This window comes from Chaetodon trifascialis, chromosome 19 (assembly GCF_039877785.1).
Source record: "Chaetodon trifascialis isolate fChaTrf1 chromosome 19, fChaTrf1.hap1, whole genome shotgun sequence".
Taxonomy (NCBI): domain Eukaryota; kingdom Metazoa; phylum Chordata; class Actinopteri; order Chaetodontiformes; family Chaetodontidae; genus Chaetodon; species Chaetodon trifascialis.
Window position 1 is genome coordinate 5,833,313 of NC_092074.1, and position 19,026 is coordinate 5,852,338.

The following is a 19,026-nucleotide window of genomic DNA, read 5'->3' on the forward strand; positions in this document are numbered from 1 at the left end:
TATACATAAATAAACTCACATCATGGTGGATAGGCCTATATTTAAATGTCATATGGGGGTTTGTTTGCACACACCTCACCAAAAAAAAATTTAAAAAAAAAATGCGGGATTAAAATCGAAGCCACCTGTGCATCAAGGAGGCGTCATGCTCAGTGGGCTGTTTTTTTCTTCCCTAAATGTTGGCATGTGCAATTAACTTGCCTCAACCTAACTGAATATTAAACAACTGGCACAGGCTTGACTAAGGGTTAAATATTCACAGAATCTAAGAGGGTGAAAGCTTCAGATAAACTGATCATTTTTAACTTAAATCCTTTAAGGTCTACTCACAAAAAAACAAACAACTCTCAAAAATTTAAAAAAAAAAAACAAATGCCAAAAACAGAAAATGTGGTCCATTTTAGGCTTGCTGTCACAGCAGGAGGAGGCCGCGGTAGATGAGGAGGAGGAGGTGGAGGAGGAGGACGAGGAGGAGGAGGAGGTCAACGACGAGGTGGAGGAGGGAGCGCCGGTGCCGGTTCCAGTGCGACAGGAGGAGAGGGCACCAGTTCCGGTGCGGCGACAGCGTCATGGCAGGGTGTGGCAGGACAAACAGGTCTTCCTGACAACCCAACAGGCTGGGTTCTCCATGCTGGAGACAGAGCTAGAGGCGCTCTGTGTCCTGGTGGAAGAGCGGGTCCAGTCAGTGGAGGCTCGACTGACCGCCCTTCAGGAGGTGTTTGAGGTTCGCCTGCTCTGCTTGGCTTCAGTTGCAGCCAGTCTGCGGAGGCTGGCAGATGCCGCGGAGAGACTGCTGCCGACAAGGGGGACAGTCCAGCTCCCCTGATGCCGTGCCATCATGTAGGAGAAGAGAAAGGGGAAGGGGAGGGGGGGATTAATAAATTTATTATATACTGTCTATCTGTTTAGTGTGGAAAGTTATTGATCGTCAGATGTTTTTTGAACTGATGTAACTGTAAATACTCAATGACAAAGCTGGGCGGTGAGGCACTCCCTCCTCTCCCGTACGCTCTGCTGCTCTCCCAGTTGACACGGCACATGCAGTTCATCCTCTCTCCATCTTAAGTCCCTTAATGTGTCCTCGGTGAGTTCATAGTGACATCCACGTTGTACAGCCATGTTGTGTAAAACACAAGATGCCACGAAGAATGCACCGACACTCTGAGGGCTGTATGTTAATGAACCACCTGTCCGGTCCAGACATCTAAAATGCATTTTGAGAACCCCAAATGTGCATTCAATGACTGACCGAGCACTGCTGAAAACACTGTTAAAACCACGCTGCCGTCTTGTTGAGGGTGTGATATATGGCGTCATCAACCACGTTTTCAGTGGATCGCCGTTATCACCTAGCAGCCACCCATTAAGAGGGGTGTCTCCCTGACAGACTGTAGGGATGCTAGAATTCGCCAGGATGAACGAGTCATGTGCCGACCCGGGGAAATTGCCATACATGTTTGTCACCAGGCAATTTGAGTCACAGATCACCTGGATATTGATGGAATGGACCCCCCTTCGGTTCACATAAATGTGGGCTTGGGTCTCTGGGACGCACAACTGCACATGAGTGCAGTCGATTGCTCCCAGGACCCCAGGGAATCCAAATTTCAACAAGAACCCTCAATTAGTTTCCATCTGACTCTCAGGTGTTGCAGGGAAAATGATGTGCTCATTTGCATGTCGGACTAGACTGAAGGAAACTGCATGTATAGCCGAGCAGACAGCGGACTGACTGATCCCCACCACCGAGGCCACGGTATGTTGAAAAGACCTGGTGGTGAAGAAGGTCAGAGCAACTGTCACCCTTACCACGACTGGGAGAACGCAGCTGGGTGCGCATCAGAGGCCACGATGCGCACTACCACGTCTATGACCTCCCTTGGCAAATGTAATTTGTTCCTGTGACATGCAAAGAGTAGATGATTAAAGAAAATTGCATAGCCTACAGTGTTGAAGGCATTATTCTGGTGGTCCACCTGCACTCCTGCTCACTCATGTCTAAATATGATGTCCTCAGATTGTAAATGGCGTGTGTCTGTCTCTCTCTGTCTCTCGAGTGCTCTGAGATAGATGCAGTATATATACTCTGTAGGATGCCACAGCTGTTTCTGATTGGTACAGCCACATTAATTGATTAGTTTGCATCCCTGTTACACCTGTGTACATTCGGTCAGGTTGAGTGACCATTACGCGTGCTGAACGCGCTTGCGATGTGGTCACATGAGATACTGATCAAAACATATAAATTTAGGTCTGACTGTATGTGCTGACTCACATAGTTGCATTGAATCGTGGCTGTTGCTAATTATTGATCGCAGTGAAATGCCAGACACTGTGGAAAGCTGCCTGTGAGGTATTGGTGACGTGGGCGCACGACTCCGCCAATTTACGAAAATCCACTCCCCCAGCGGCACACTGCTGGCACATAGAGTTGACCAGGTCTGGGGTGGCGAGCTTTCAGCGCACTTTTACACCGCCAGCGTGGACCGAAATGGACCGAAAATCCAAATCTGCCGGCCGATCCTGCTGACACCTCCCCCTACTGCACCGCAACACCCATCCTGGCGTTCCTCTGTGTGCCTCGGTTTACCAAAAATCCAAGTGCGCTGCGTGCCTGCCTGCGCTGCACAAAAATACCACTGTGCGGGCACGCACCCTGCGCCCCGCCAGTGGCGGGGATGAAAATAGAGCCCAGTGTGTTTAAACCATTTACATGATTGCATAAACTAACAGTTCATTATATTGTATCCAAGTCTGTGTTTCACATTAATATGGAGTTTTCATAACATAATTTAACAAAAGTCATTAACACCATGACACAATAGTACAGGTTGCAGAGTCTAAGGACATGCTTAATCTTTATTGCTCCAAATTTTATCAGTACTGACTCATCTAGTAGCTTATAGGTCAAAGCAGTTTTGTGTTAGAAAAATCACCTTGAAATATTTTTCTAGATATAATCATTCTGAAAGCCGATCTGAACCAGCTGTAAAAGAAAGCATAAATAAATGGATTGAGCATAGAATTTGACAGTGCAAGCCAGTTCAGACTTTCAATCACTGCAGCTGGCACTGACACATCATTCAACAGCTGAAAGGAAATACAGAGAAAGAAAGGAGACCAGCACATCAGAAATAGTCCCATAACGATTGCAAGAGTTTTAGTGGCTTTTCTCTCCATCTTACTGGCAGTGGCTCCCTGGATGCTGCGTACCTGTCTCTGTGCAACGAGGAAAATCCTCAGGTAGATACAGAGCATTAAAATCACTGGGAGGTAAAATGAGAAAATGGATCCCAAAATGTTTGCAAGCAGAACATCAATAAAACACATCTGTTCACATTTCTCATGTTTTATTCCTGCCATTATAAAGCCAATAGCAACTAGAACTGGAAAACTCCAGCTTACCAGGATCATGATGACAACAACATGAACATTTATCTTAGTTCTATATGTTAGAGGGTGACACACTGCATAATATCTGTCAATAGAAATACAACATAAATTCAGAATGGAAGCTGTGCTCAGTGTTACATCAAAGCTCTCTCGTACTTTACAAAATAAATGTTCAGAGTACAGACATGAACTTACAGAGAATTCCATGCTAAAAGGAAAAACTACAACCCCAACAAGCAGGTCAGCTACCGCCAAGGAAAGGATGAGAGAGTTTGTAGGAGTGTGGAGCTGTTTGAAGTAAATGATAGAGATTAATACAAGAAGGTTTCCACATATTGTGACAACAGCCAATGAGCCGAGGAAAACATCTAATAAAACACATACTATGGAAGGTGAACTTGTCCTCATATAAGAAACATTTTGTATTTCATAACAGGGATGCATGTCAGTAGAAGTGTGTTTGACAGTGACTTCCGGTGCCATGTTTCTGGGTTCCTGCAAATCAGTTTTCCATTAAAAATTAGCAATATTCAAAACGGAACAGTAACGTTTATTTTAAAATATTTAGGCCTGCATGAGTGCAAAACTACAATGATAGCTTTCTAGATGGAAATAGATATTTTCAGTTTATGTCATACCTCTGAAATGTTGAAAGTAGTTCATACATCAGTGTTGATGGGTGTTCCTCATTACTGTGCCACTGGGCACAATGTTGATTTTTATCAACCCTGTCTCATTTCCATAATAAATACATTATATAACGGTCCAATCAGATGTGGGACTATTCATCTTGTTGACATTAGATGCCAGAGCAAAATAATGTACTGTAGATGACAATACCTGTCATCCTTTTGTGAGTCCTTTCATTTTACCAGAGCTGTTAAGATCTGATTCACCTTTTGGGTTAAAATTTTAACCACAACCCTAATCCATTTCCACGCTCTGCTTTGAGGAGCAAAACCTAGCAAAGCACAGAAATAGCTTGCAGAATTAAAACCAAAATGCCACTCAGTATAGTTCTGTCAAAATAAGCAATTAAACTATCCATCCATTCATCCATTGTCTACACCCGACTATCCCTTTCGGGGTTGCGGGAGGGCTGGAGCCTATCCCAGCTGTCATTGCGCGAAGGGAGGGGTTGATTTTAAATGTTAGTTGCCTTTACTTAGGATCAGGCATGGCACGGGTGGGCCTGACAGGCCTGGGCCCACCAACTTGTACAACTGGCCCACCCTAAATAACTTGAAGAATTTTCTTAACATTTATTTTTAATAAATAAAATCAGCACTTTAATAAAACCCTTAAAAAAAAAACGCTTCTATTTAAAAAAAAAAAAAAAAAAAATTACAACACTTATTCGGCTATTATCACGTGAGGTCTAGTCCAGTCACAGCGGGCCATCATTGATCACCCCAGACATGTTACGCTCGTGCACACATGTCACAATCTGGTGGTTGTTTGGCAAAGGCAAATGGTGACTGAGAAGGGCAGTGGATTCTATATTGTAGGCACAGGCTGCTACAGTTAAATGAATACATCGCTATGGCACAACAGTTATCTATATTAAGGTATGTTAAAAAGGTAAGAACTGAGTTGCCACAAAATAACGCATCATTTTCCAACTATGTAGAAGCGGTGTATTTAGGAAATCTTATCATTGCTTTTTTATATACCTGCAAATGCATGTGCAAATGCACGTACACATGTACACAATACGGGAGGTAGAGCTAAAAACTCCTGCCTGACTTGACTGTCTTCACATTACCTTCACAGACAGTTAAGGTCATGAATGAACAGCGCAGCGCAGTGCACCTCGCCCTCTCTCCTGTTAAAAGTCATTGTAGCTCACACAGTACTCTGATCACTCTGTTTCTCCCTCTCCTTGCAATCAATTTAAAGAGTAATCCAGTCAGATCAAACAAAATTGAATTAACAGGCATTAAACTGCCTGTTTTCGTAATGAATTGATGTATTGATCCACTTGATCCATAGCGAAAATATAGATAATGAGATAAGCCGCGTGTGCCTTCTGTAATAAATACAAACTGTCGCAGTGAAATAATAAACTATGGCATTGAAAATGTTTTTTAAAAAGATTTTGAACATGTCATAATCAGCTAGATGTACTAATCGCCCTCCACAGCATGATACCAATTTTTTTTTTTTTAAGTTGGAAGCCGTGTTAACTTTTGTAATTAAGAGGCCCACATAGAGTAACGGTCGCCCACCCAAAATTGAAATTCTGGCGCCATGCCTGCCGAGGATAGCGACAGAGCGCCATCCTCACGGCTAATTAGACATGAGAGATGGGGTTGAGCGTCAAAAGCACAATGGTTAAAAATTAAGCCATAGACATAAACAGCCATTAAACTGTAACATGAGTTTTATATCCATCGTTTGATTTTTTGTTCACGTTCAACAGTGTCCCTCATTTGTGCTGCCACCATGGTGGGATGGCTCTCCCTGACACACAAAGTGCATCTCTATCCATAATGTTGCAACTCTGTCCATAATGGCTGTGTTATGTTTGAAGAGGACCATTAAGAAAATTTACCGTACATAAGACCTATGTGTCAAAAAAGAACATGGCCTCTTGAAGCTTTTTGACAGATCAATGTAGAAATGAGAAGGTTATGTGTGCAGCACTAAAGTATTGTTTGTGGTGATAAATCATTAAGTTTCTCCTTTTTTGACTCATACCTTTTTCAATCTTTGTGCCAATAACAGTACCGTATGAAGAAAGCATTCATGACATAGTGTAGACAAACATCTCTAAGTAGAAAAACAATCATTGTAACCAATAAAGAACTGTTCAGAATGGGGCCAACAATTATTCAGAGTCCAACTCTAAACGGGACCAGACAGTTTGAGGCCAGTATCAGGATCATTCCTGTGAGAAGAAATGTCCTCATCCTGCAAGTGTTTGAAGATGTTTTTGAAAACTCATCCACGAATGTAATTTTCTAACAATTTTATTTATGCAATGCATTTAAACATGTATGAGATTAAAGATTTTCAATCAAGACAAAGATACAGTAATCAGAATTATATTGAATATTTTACTCAGTGTGTGGGTGGCACGGTGGAGCAGCAGGTAGTGCGCGTGCCTCACAGCAAGGAGGTCGCCGGTTCAATCCGCGGGGCCTTTCTGTGTGAAGTTTGCATGTTCTTTCCGTGCATGCTTGGGTTCTCTCCAGGCACCCCGGCTTCCACCCACAGACCAAAAATATGCTCGTTAGGTTAACTGGTGACTCTAGAATTGTCCTTGAGTGTGAATGTGAATGGTTGTTTGTTTGTATATGTTGCTCTGCGATCAACTGGCGACCAGTTCAGGGTGTACCCTGCCTCTCGCCCGTTGACAGCTGGGATAGGCTCCAGCCCCCCCTGCAACCCCGAAAAGGGATAGAAGGGTGTAGACAATGGATGGATGGATGGATGGGTTTTACTCAGTGTCGGCATCATATAGCACCAGGAAAAGCTGAGACAAGCACAATCAGAATATTTCTCTATATTTGTACATGACGCGTTTGTTGTTTATGTGATTGCATAAACGATTCATCATGTTGGACCTCAGTCTGTGTTTCACCTTAATATGTAGTTACAGCATAGTTTAAAAAGAATTATACAAGACATGATGCAAATGTACAGGCTGTAGAGTCTAATGATACCTTTTGTTTTGATTGTCCCAAATGTCATCAGCACTGATTCATCTAGTAGTTTGTGCTGCACTCCAAAGAATGCAGTCAATGCAGTTTTGAATTGGAAAAATCACCTTGAAATATTTTTCTAGATATGATTATTCTGAAAGCCGATCTGAACCAGCTGTAAAAGAAAGCATAAATAAATGGATTGAGCATAGAATTTGACAGTGCAAGCCAGTTCAGACTTTCAATCACTGCAATTGGCACTGACACATTATTCAACAGCTGAAAGGAAAAACAGAGAAAGAAAGGAAGCCAGCAGATCAGAAATACTCCCATAACGATTGCAAGAGTTTTAGTGGCTTTTCTCTCCATCTTACTGGCAGTGGCTCCACACTTTGTGCCCTGGATGCTGTGTACCTGTCTCTGTGCAACAAGGAAAATCTTCAGGTAGATACAGAGCATTAAAATCACCGGGAGGTAAAATGAGAAAATGGGTCCCAAAATGTTTGCAAGCAGAACATCAATAAAACACATTTGTTCACATTTCTCATGTTTTATTCCTGCCATTATAAAGCCAATAGCAACTAGAACTGAAACACTCCAGCTCAACAGGATCATCATCACAACAACATGAACATTTATCTTAGTTCTATATGTCAGAGGGTGACACACTGTATAATATCTGTCAACAGAAATACAACATAAATTCAGGATGGAAGCTGTGCTCAGTGTTACATCAAAGCTCTCTCGTACTTTGCAAAATAAATGTTCAGAGTACAGACATGAACTTACAGAGAATTCCATGCTGAAAGGAAAAACTACAACCCCAACAAGCAGGTCAGCTACTGCCAAGGAAAGGATGAGAGAGTTTGTAGGAGTGTGGAGCTGTTTGAAGTAAATGATGGAGATTAGTACAAGAAGGTTTCCACATATTGTGACAACAGAAAATGAGCCGAGGAAAACATATAATAAAACACATACTGTGGAAGGTGAGCTTGTCCTCATATAAGAAACATTTTGTATTTCATAACAGGGATGTATGTCAGTGTAAGTGTGTTCGACAGTGACTTCTGGTGCCATGTTTCTGGGCTCCTGCAAATCAGTTTTTATCAGAATCAGAATTAGAAATACTTCATTGATCCCCAAGGGGAAATTGTTTTCCATTAAAAATTATCATTATTTAAAACTGAAAATTTCTGTTTATTTGAAAATATTTAGGCCTGCATGAGTGCAAAACCACAGTGATAGCTCTATAGACTGAAATTGAGATTTTCAGTTTGTGTCATACCTTTGAAATGTTGAAGGCAGTTCATCCATCAGTGATGATGGGTGTTCCTCATTACTGTGCCACTGGGCACAATCTTCATTTTATCAACCTCTGTCTCATTTCAATAATAAGCAACTTCTATAACTGTCCAATCAGATGTATCATCTTTTCATCTCGTTGACATTAGATGCCAGAGCAACATAATGTACTGTAGATGATACTCACTGTTTAAATCCTTTTGTGAATCATTTCAGTTTATCAGAATTGTTGATATCTAATTTATCACTTAGGTAGACATACTAAGATCTTTTTCCAAGAACATGAAAGCAGAAGTCACTGGCCAAAAAATAATTAACCTTAATTCCAATCTATTGAAAATCTGAAAGGGCTGCACAGTGGCGCAGCAGGTAGTGCGCGTGCCTCACAGCAAGAAGGTCGCAGGTTCGATTCCCGGGTCGGGCCTTTCTGTGTGAAGTTTGCATGTTCTTCCCGTGCATGCGTGGGTTCTCTCCGGGCACTCCAGCTTCCTCCCACAGACCAAAAACATGCTCATTAGGTTGATTGGTGACTCTAAATTGCCCCTAGGTGTGAGTGTGCGCGTGAATGGTGTATGGTGTATGTGCCCTGCAATCGGCTGGCGACCGGGCCAGGGTGTACGCCGCCTTTCGCCCGCTGACAGCCGAGATAGGCTCCGGCCCCCCCGCGACCCCGAAAGGGAGAAGCAGCATAGAAAATGGATGGATGGATGGATGAAAATCTGAAAATGGGCAACTAATATGGCCATTCATGTCAGGTAGTTTTCTGGAAATAGCAGAAGCTCACAGAGTAATACTCGTTGGTACAGTAGAAGAGGTAGCAGTGATAATGTTAGTAATGACAGTTTACAACATTAACTCCTTCACTCCTTTAATGCTCTTTTTTCAAGAACAAACTCTAGCAAGGTCTGAAAGGTCCATTTTAAAAGGTCGCCTGTAAAATGAAAATGAAAAGGCCAATCAGTGTGTTGAGGTCAGAAGAAGTGATACAAAGAGAGATTACATATATAATTTGGAGCAAGACAGAACAGATCATAATAGAATATCAATGGGGGGTGGTCACGTGACCCGAAGCAAGATGGCTGCCTGAGCTTCTGCTCCGCTCCAGGCTATTATTAAACTCCAATATTTCTCCTATTAAATCTGACTGCGCAAACTACACTTGGCTGCCGTGATGCCTAGACCACAGCGCGACAAAGATTTTCCTATTTTTTCGTCAGCTGGCCATCATCCTAGCAAGAAGAAGGAGCTCTCTCAGTCGGCCACATGCTTTACTAATGAGGAGCCTCAGGATGCTAGCAACCCCGAGCTTCTCAGTCCGGCTACCATGGAGCGGATATTGGCTGAGGTTAAATCAGTGGCTTCACGCGTGGGTGAGATGGATACGTCGGTCGGCACTCGTTTGGATGCTATTGACGGAGCTCTCAGTGAAATTAAAACATCTGTTATCACCGTGGAGAGCTCACTTTCCAGCTTCTGCAACCGCGTGACCGACCTAGAGAAACGCATGGAGGAGGCTGAGAGCAGAGTTTCCACATCCGAGGACGATTACAATAAATTCCGCACCCACCTGGCCTCCATGGAAAAAATGACCTTGAAAACCGTGGCCGGCGTAAAAACCTGAAGATTGTTAATCTCCCAGAGAAGGCAGAGAATGGCACATCGCTTCTGGACTTCCTCCAGACCCAGCTGCCGACCTTGGTCGGCTTGCCCGCCGACTTTCCCTCCCTGGAGATCGAGCGCGCCCACCGAGCCTTGACCCCCTCTCCGGGCCCTAATAATCCCCCAAGAAGTGTCCTTGTGAGGTTCCTGCGATTCCCTCAAAGAGAGGCCGTGCTTAGAGCAGCCTTGAAGAAGCGTGACATCTTATATGACGGCTCCCAGCTACGGTTTTACCCCGACCTCTCTGCCGAGGTTTTGCGCAGACGAAGGGAGTTTGACACCGTGGGAAAGATGATGGCTCGGCGCAACATGTACCGTGGATTTGCTTATCCAGCTCGTCTCCGGTGTCTCCATGATGGTCGGATCCATTTCTTTGATACGCCAGAGTCCGCTGCTGATTTTTTGGACACTCTCAAGTGAGGTAAACTTTTTATACTTTGCCAATTATGACGGAGAATATTGGATTTAACCCGCGATGAACCCCCTCGAAACATTTCTTGGTGCTTTTGGCTGTTAAAGCAACAGTTGGAAAATAAGCAGCAGTGTTGAACTGGACTGCGTCTCTCTCCCTGGGAAAGAGGTGTTTTGTTTATCTTCATACCTGCTTAATTAAGGATGCTAATGTGCACGGTCATTTTTCACAAGATGGACTCCAACGTTTAATTTCTTCTTAAACATAGTGCTCCTTTTTTTGCAATTATGTGCCATATTGACATTGGTTCCAACTTTTCCTTTTTTCTCTTTTTCATGACAATGCGTTGATTTTTCTTTAATCTACTGTGTTTTATTTCTAATTAAGTAACTATTGATTACGGGCAGGTTTGAAAGTATCTCAGGGCATTTCTATCTTTTTATTTATTTATATATATTTTTTCAACTTTATTTTGGGGTATCTCGCGGTGGGTGTCATTATTTAGCCTGGAGTTTGGACATTGTCTCGGGTGTCTAAGCTGCTATTGTGGTCTACTTGAAGATGAGATACGCAGTATCTGCGCTTAATATGCTTGGTGACTTCGTTTGGGGTAGTTTTATCCTGTCGTTTGGGGACAGGATTAGGGAGGGTAAATGCTGCAATTTTGGGTTGTTGCTGTTTTTGGAATTTTTATTTGACTATTTTTATTGTGTTGGGCGGTCAGGGTTCGGCTCTCCTTATATGTGGTATATCTGCCTAAACTTTAGTGACTTTACTACAGTTACATTTCAACCTTACACTTGTTATGGCTGGGATGCTCAAACTCATAACCTGGAATGTCCAAGGAATTGGTCATGTTATTAAAAGGAAAAAGATTTTAACACTCCTGAAAAAACAGAAATCTGACATCGCTCTTCTTCAAGAAACAAGATTATCTGACTCAGAACATTTGAAACTCAAAAGAGATTGGGTTGGCCACACCTATTTCTCTTAAAAATAAAAAATAAAAGAGGCACAGCTATTCTCATTAATAAGAACCTGCCTTTTATCTTGGAACATGAAGAAAAAGATCCAGAGGGTAGATTTATATTGATCACAGGCTCAATACTGCAACAGCATATAACTATTCTCAATGTTTATGCCCCGAATCAGGACTCCCCTCATTTTATATCACGGATTATTTTAATGTTTAACCATTATTGTAAAGGCTTAGGTTTCCTAGCTGGTGATTTCAATTGCATAATGAATGCTGCTCTGGATAAGTCCTCCTCCGCAAGTATAGCAAACCCAAGATCCTCGAATATTCTCCATAGTTTAAGTGCAGATACTGGTTTAATAGATGTATGGCGACAGATAAATCCTAATGTGAGAGACTATACATTTTATTCACATCCTCATAATTCGTATTCCCGACTTGATTATTTCTTCATCCCCAAACAATTTTTGTATGCAGTTCAGACTTGCCGCATAGATTCTATTGTCCTTTCAGATCATGCACCAGTTCATTTGCATATTGATCCAGCATTTAATATTCCTAAGACCCCAATTTGGAGATTTAATACATCATTTTTAAGTAACGAGTCTTTCTGCAGCTTCGTCCGGAGTAGCTTATTACAGTTTTGGTCTGATAATAGAAACTCTCCGGTGTCCCCAGTTATGATCTGGGACGCAGCTAAAGCCACTCTACGTGGCCATCTTATTTCATACACCTCTCATCAAAAGAAATTAAGAGATGGTCATAGGAAAAATCTTGAAAAAGAAGTTGCTAAGCTAGAACAGGTACATAAACAAACACCTACAGCTTCCAATTTAAAGGCACTAGTATCTGCTAGGACTGAACTTAATATGGACCACACCCGTCATATCCAGAAGCTCCTACTTTTTACTAAACAGAGATATTAAGAATTTAGTAATAAATCCAGTCGTTTACTTGCGCATCAGTTGAAAAATCAGAACAGTGACCGCATCATTAATATGATAAGATCACCGCCTGGTAATGTTTCATGCGATCCACTGATAATTAATAACACATTCAGGGATTTTTATAAATCTCTTTACAGTTCAGCGGGTACTAATCCAAATATTGCTTCGTATTTAAGCACTATTTCACTACCTACCATTGCGGAGGAGGATCGTTCCATTTTAAATGCTGCATCCACCCCTGAGGAGGTTTGGGCTGCAATTCAGGCCATGCCAAATGGTAAATGTCCAGGACCCGATGGGTGTCCACTAGAGTTTTTTAAGAAGTTTTGGCCAGAGATCCATCCAATACTTATGCCTGCTATTAAAAATATTTTAAAAGATGGCATCCCCCCTTCTTGGAAGCAGGCCTCTATTAGCTTGCTCTTAAAAAAGGATAAAAACCCTCAGGACTGCTCTTCATATAGGCCCATTAGCTTACTCAATGTGGACTATAAAATAATTGCAAAAATATTGGCCCGCAGGCTTGAAAACATACTCCCCAAGATTATAAACCCAGACCAGGCCGGATTTGTTAAATCCAGACATGGTACAGATAATGTTCGTCCTGCACTTAATATTATACATTATCTTAACACTTAATAACACTAACACTTAACACTTAACACAAAATCCAGCATTTATTATATCTTTAGACGCCGAAAAGGCTTTTGATCGTGTGGAATGGCCTTTTCTTTTTGCTGTGTTAGAAAAATTTGGCCTGGGCCCTAAATTTATTAATTTGGTTAAAGCCCTCTATTTTGACCTAGTGGCTGCTGTTAATACAAATGGTCTGATGTCTGAAGGTTTCCCAGTGCGCAGAGGTTGCAGGCAGGGGTGCCCTCTGTCGCCCTTACTGTTTACTTTATTTATTGAGCCTCTGGCTGAAGCCATCAGGATTAATCCTGACATACACGGAATCACAGTTGGGGAGGAAAGCCATGTCATTTCCTTATTTGCAGATGATGTCCTTCTGTATTTAAAGGATCCTGAAAAATCAGTTCCTGCTGTTCTGGGTTCCATAACCTCTTTTAGCACCCTGTCAGGCTATAAAGTAAATTTAGGAAAATCTGTTGCTTTACCCTTTAATATTCCCCAGAATGTTTGTATACAGTCTCCCTTCCAATTGTCAGAGTCGGTCTTAGATATCTAGGAATTTTTATTTCTGATGATTTAAATAAGTTGTTTGACTTTAATTATTCCCCTTTGATTTACAAAATTAAAAATGACCTGAAAAACTGGTCTTCTCTGCCAACTTCTCTCCTTGGGAGAGTCAATGTAATAAAAATGAATATCCTCCCCCGTTTAAATCTCAAAATCTCCCCTGTTATTTAACTGCATCATTTTTCAAGTCTTTGAATTCTCACATCTCTCGTTACATTTGGAACAATAAACATCAGAGGGTCAGGTTTTCTAAACTTAGCAAGCCAAAGGAACTAGGTGGTCTGTTGTTACCTAATCTACAACTATATTATTGGTCAGCTCAACTTAAAATAATTGCAAATTGGTTTATGAATAGTCAGAACTCTTTATGGATCAGTCTGGAGTCCTCAGCTTGTCACCCCAGGAAACTTACATTCCTTCCTTTCATCAACAATATAGATCAGATTAAACCCCTCCATGATAATATGATCATTTACAATACATTGCTGGCATGGAGGGACGTGAAAAAATATTTAAATGTTCCTTTTGATATATCTGTTCGATCCCCTCTGGTGTTGAAACCTGATCTCCCAGTACAGCTCAGGAGTATCGGTTTGATTGAGTGGTCTTCTAAGGGTCTATCAGATTTTGCAGGCATGCTGGTCTCAGACGCTCTAAAATCATTTGAACAAATAAGATCTGATTACGATGTTTCTCACAAAGATTTTTTTTAAATATCTTCAAATTTGCCATTTTATATCAAATCAAATCAAATCAAACTTTATTTATATAGCACTTTTCATACATATTAAAATGCAACACAAAGTGCTTTACAGGATTTAAAAACAATAGAAATCTAAATAAAGCAATAATAAAAACCCATCCCTCCCACCCTCCGTATGTACAAACACCCACCCTAACCCACCCTACATGCATACACACACGCACACACGCGCACATACACACATACATACATACACATACACACACACACACACACACACACACATATACACATTCTTACTGCAGACGATGGCAGGGGTAACGAGACATGGCAGGGCACTAATGACTGAGGAAAAGGCCACCTTTGGGGTCGTCCACACTGAGAGACATCAGGGACTGTGAGCACAGGGGGCACCCGCACCCAGGCCCACCCGAGCCCGACAGACCGGTGGACCCCACACCAAGGCAGGGAGTCCCCCAACCAGCCGGGCCAAGAGGGCCCGAGGACAGCCCCCCCTGCAACAGATCAGACACATCTCTCAGTGTGGAGGACCCGCTGAGGAAACACTGGAATTAAAAAATAAATAAATAAATAAATAAACATTTAAAAGAAGAAAAGTTCATAAGACAATAAGTAAAGTAGATAAAATAGAGTAAAATAATACAATATATAAAACATGAACATTGAATGAAATGAGATGAGTAAAGGAAATAAATAGTAAATAAACTATAAATGAAAGCTATAGATAAACTATAAATAAACTGAGTGAATGAAATAAATAGTAAATAGTCATGTCGTTAAAACATACAACTAAAATATGATAAGATAAGAAGCCTGATTAAAGGAATGAGATAAATCAGACATATCAATTGAAAGCCTGATTAAAAAAGCCTGATTATAGATGGTCTTTTAAAAACCAACAAAATTCGTCTGAAGCTATCAGAGCTGGAAGATGCTATGATAATGGGAAAACTCTGTACAGGCATGATTTCAAAGTTTTATGACCTTATTGCAGTATTCAGATACCTCTGCTTATGACCCTTTAAAGCCACTGTGGGAACGCGATCTGGGGGTGTCATTTAATCAGGCGGAGTGGACGAAGATTTGTAATGGGATTTTTCCTAAATGCACCTCAATTTCTATACATGAGCAAAACTTTAAATTTTTCCACAGGATTTATTTCACACCTGTTCGCCTCCAGAAGATGTTCCCCAACAGCTCAGATCTCTGTTATAAATGTAAAACTCATAAAGGTACATTTATTCACCTGTTCTGGTCATGTGACCGCATCCAAGTGTTCTGGAAAGGGGTTCATTCTGTGATTCAAGAGGTTATTGGCAAACAGTTTACACGGTCTCCCTCATTTTATCTGTTAAATTACTCTCCAGACAAGCAATTTGATACTGACACCAGAGCTCTTTTAGCAATACTTTTATATTTAGCAAAAAAGTGTATTTTGCTACGCTGGTCTGCACCGCAGATTCCCACCGTTGATATGTGGATTTCTCAGATATCAGCCTTGCTTCCACTGGAGAAACTAACTCACGAACTTAACCATAAACTGGACAAATTTTGGAAACTCTGGAAACCCTTGCATACTTTTTTACAGAGACTCTGACTTGTCCACTAACATATATTAATATCTGATCTTACCCTGTCATGACAGTTATTCCCTGTACCACGTGTCTCTGTCCACGCCTTTTCCTTGTTATTTTTGTTTCTGTTTTTGTTTTTGTGTTTTTTGTTTTGTCCCCCCCCCCCCTTTTTTTTTATTGTGTATCTGTTTTGTTGCAGCACCTGTTGTTGGGGAGGGTATTTCTGTTTTATATCTTTATTTGTTGTACTTAAATGCAAAAATCTAATAAAAAAAAAAAAAAAAAAAAAAATAATAGAATATCATAACTTAATACATCCTAATAATTAAATTAAAACAAATCACCACAGAGGTGAATAGCACAAAATGGCAGACAACTAGCGTGATGATCTTCGTAAAAATTAGAACAATCCAAAAAAATTTAATGCAACGATAATTGCCGAAGAACTATCTATAAGATACAGAACAGAGAAAACAACTATATATATGTACATTTGTACAGATTGTAAAAAAAGTAAATGCAAAAGAACCCTACTGCCATAAAAAGTACTATTGCTTGTAGTCTTATTCAGAAAAACTAACTACTGACATGACATGTATTGTATTGTATTGAGAATAATATTGCACCTGAGGAAAATACAATTTCACTTGGGAAATACTCGGTCTATGTCGATACAAAATATATACAGTTTAGAAAAATACAGTTGCCAATATGGATAATAAATAGTGTTATTGCACAGTTGAGAGAAATATACAACTTAGAGATTGCACGAGGTGAAATGGATGAGTGTGAGCAGATATTAGCATTGATAACAGTGTAGCCCACTTCTCGCGAATACAGCAGAGAGGGGCCCTGAGTTCATAAAGAAACTATTTTTAACTGACAGTAGAGTCCTTGAACTAATATGTCTATCTCTCCTATCTAAATATAATAACTTTATGAGAACCTTAATGATAGTCAGTTACTGCATTCACCTTTACCTTTCAGGTATGTCAAAAAAAATTTTACCAAACTGTTTCAGGAAATAATAAGTCAATTATTTATTATAACTTAAAATCACAAACAATAGCACTCCAAAATTTTTACTCCTTTGAGTTTAACACAAAATACCTTTCAAGTTTCAAACAATACCTTTAAGTTAAAAAAAAAAAAAAAAAACCTTTAATTACCTTTTAAGTAGCAAAATGCTTTTAACTATCACAACTACCACTTTTTGGTGAAAAAAAAATGCTTAATCAGAATCAGAAATCCTTTATTAATCCCTGAGGGGAAACTGTTTTAGTTGCAAATTGTCCAGCATAACATGCGAGCCCGGCATGATCTCTGTTCCCAACTTTCAGTGAAACATATGAGGCTACACTCTTGGTACTCCCTCTGCAGTCTGGTTAGCAAGAAAGTCTCGTACTGCAGTGTAGGAGGTGTACAGTGTTGCAGGCACACACACTGTGGACTGCCAATCAGATAGTCGACAATCCAGGACAAGGGAGGCATCCACCTGCATCGCGGTGGAGGAGATGGTGGTTGGAGGCACGCAGTTAACAATTCAACACATGGGCAGGGACAGGGGCCACTGTGTATTTATATAGATAGATAGATAGATAGATAGATAGATAGATAGATAGATAGATAGATAGATAGATAGATAGATAGATAGATAGATAGATAGACAAAATACAAAATATACCACAAAATATAGAACAGAATATAAAACAATATATATATGCTGAGAAAAAATAAACAGTATATACAAACAGGTGTGCAAAGTATGTGCAAAGTAATACATACGGATGTGCAAAGTAATGGATGTGCAAAGTAACAGATGTGCAAACTTTAGTCAAATATGTAACAGCATAAGTGAAAAGTCCAAGGGCCATTCAGAGGGAGGAGTTGTACAGGTTGATGGGCACAGGCAGGAATGATTTCCTGTCGCCTTCAGTCCTGAGTTTAGGTGGGACAAGTCTCTCACTGAACATACTCCTGTGTCTGGCCAGCACATCATGAAGTGGGTGTGAGACGTTGTCCGTGATAGTCCGTAGCTTAGTCAGCATCCTCCTCTCTGACACCACCATCAGAGTCACACTCCATCCCCACAATGTCGCTGGCCTTGCGAATCAGTTTGTTGAGTCTGTTGGCATCTGCCATCCTCAGCCTGCTGCCCCAGCACACAACAGCATAGAGAATAGCACTTGCCACCACAGACTCATAGAAAATCCTAAGCATAGTCCAGCAGATGTTGAAGGACCTCAGTCGCCTCAGGAAATAGAGACAACTCTGGCCCTTCCTGTAGAGAGTGTCAGTGTTCTTTGCTCAGTCCAGTTTATTGTCAATATGTACCCCCAGGTACTTGTAATCTTCTACAATGTCCACACTGACCCCCTGGATGGAAACAGGGGTCACCGGTGCCTTGGTTCTCCTAAAGTCCATTACCAGTTCCTTAGTCTTTGCCACATTTAGTTGCAGATGGTTCTGCTCGCACCATGTGACAAAGTTTCTACAGCAGCCCTGTACTCATCCTCATCGCCCTTGCTGATACATCCAACTATCGCAGAGTCATCAGAAAACTTCTGAGGGTGGCAGGTCTCTGTGCAATAGTTGAAGTCCATGGTGTAGAGGGTGAAGAGGAAGGGAGAGAGGACAGTCCTCTGTGGAGCCCCAGTGTTGCTGACCACTCTGACACACAGTGTTGCAGGCGCACACACTGTGGTCTGCCAGTCAGGTAGTCCACAATCCAGGACACTAGGGGGGCTTTCACCTGCATCACACACAGGTCAGGTAGAATACAGGTATGGATACACACTACCCTGTTACAATACTGCACATTGATATGAACATTGCAGATTGATATGATTGATGTGATTGCACATTGATATGAATATGAACAATCAGTACTGACATTGCACATTGAATGATAGTACCCCTGACTGGAGTATTGATTGTGAATAGGTTCCTATATTGCACATAGGAATTGATTTATTGCACCTTAAGTTGAAATTCACCTGAGCAAATATTTTCACAGTTCGAATGAGCACAGTTAATGTGTATTATAGTGCAGTCATATTGAAAGTCTTGTGAGTGTGTGGTCTACTGGGAGCACTGCTGGTTGTAGAGTCTGACTGCTGCAGGAAGGACCTGCAATAACGTTCCTTCACACACTTTGGGTGAAGCAGTCTGAAACTGAAGGAGCTCTCCAGT

At 41.2% G+C, this 19,026-nt stretch overlaps 2 protein-coding genes across 2 annotated transcripts; both read right to left on the reverse strand.

Annotated features, from left to right (window-relative positions):
- Nucleotides 1–2,907: 2,907 nt before the first annotated feature.
- On the reverse strand, nt 2,908–3,801 carry LOC139348092 (trace amine-associated receptor 1-like). Its single transcript, XM_070988040.1, has one exon. The coding sequence runs from the start codon at nt 3,799–3,801 to the stop codon at nt 2,908–2,910; it is 894 nt and encodes a 297-aa protein (XP_070844141.1).
- A 3,335-nt stretch (nt 3,802–7,136) lies between these two features.
- Nucleotides 7,137–8,042, reverse strand: LOC139348093 (trace amine-associated receptor 1-like). The gene has a single exon (XM_070988041.1). It carries the CDS (start codon nt 8,040–8,042, stop codon nt 7,137–7,139), a length of 906 nt encoding a protein of 301 aa, XP_070844142.1.
- Nucleotides 8,043–19,026: the final 10,984 nt, after the last annotated feature.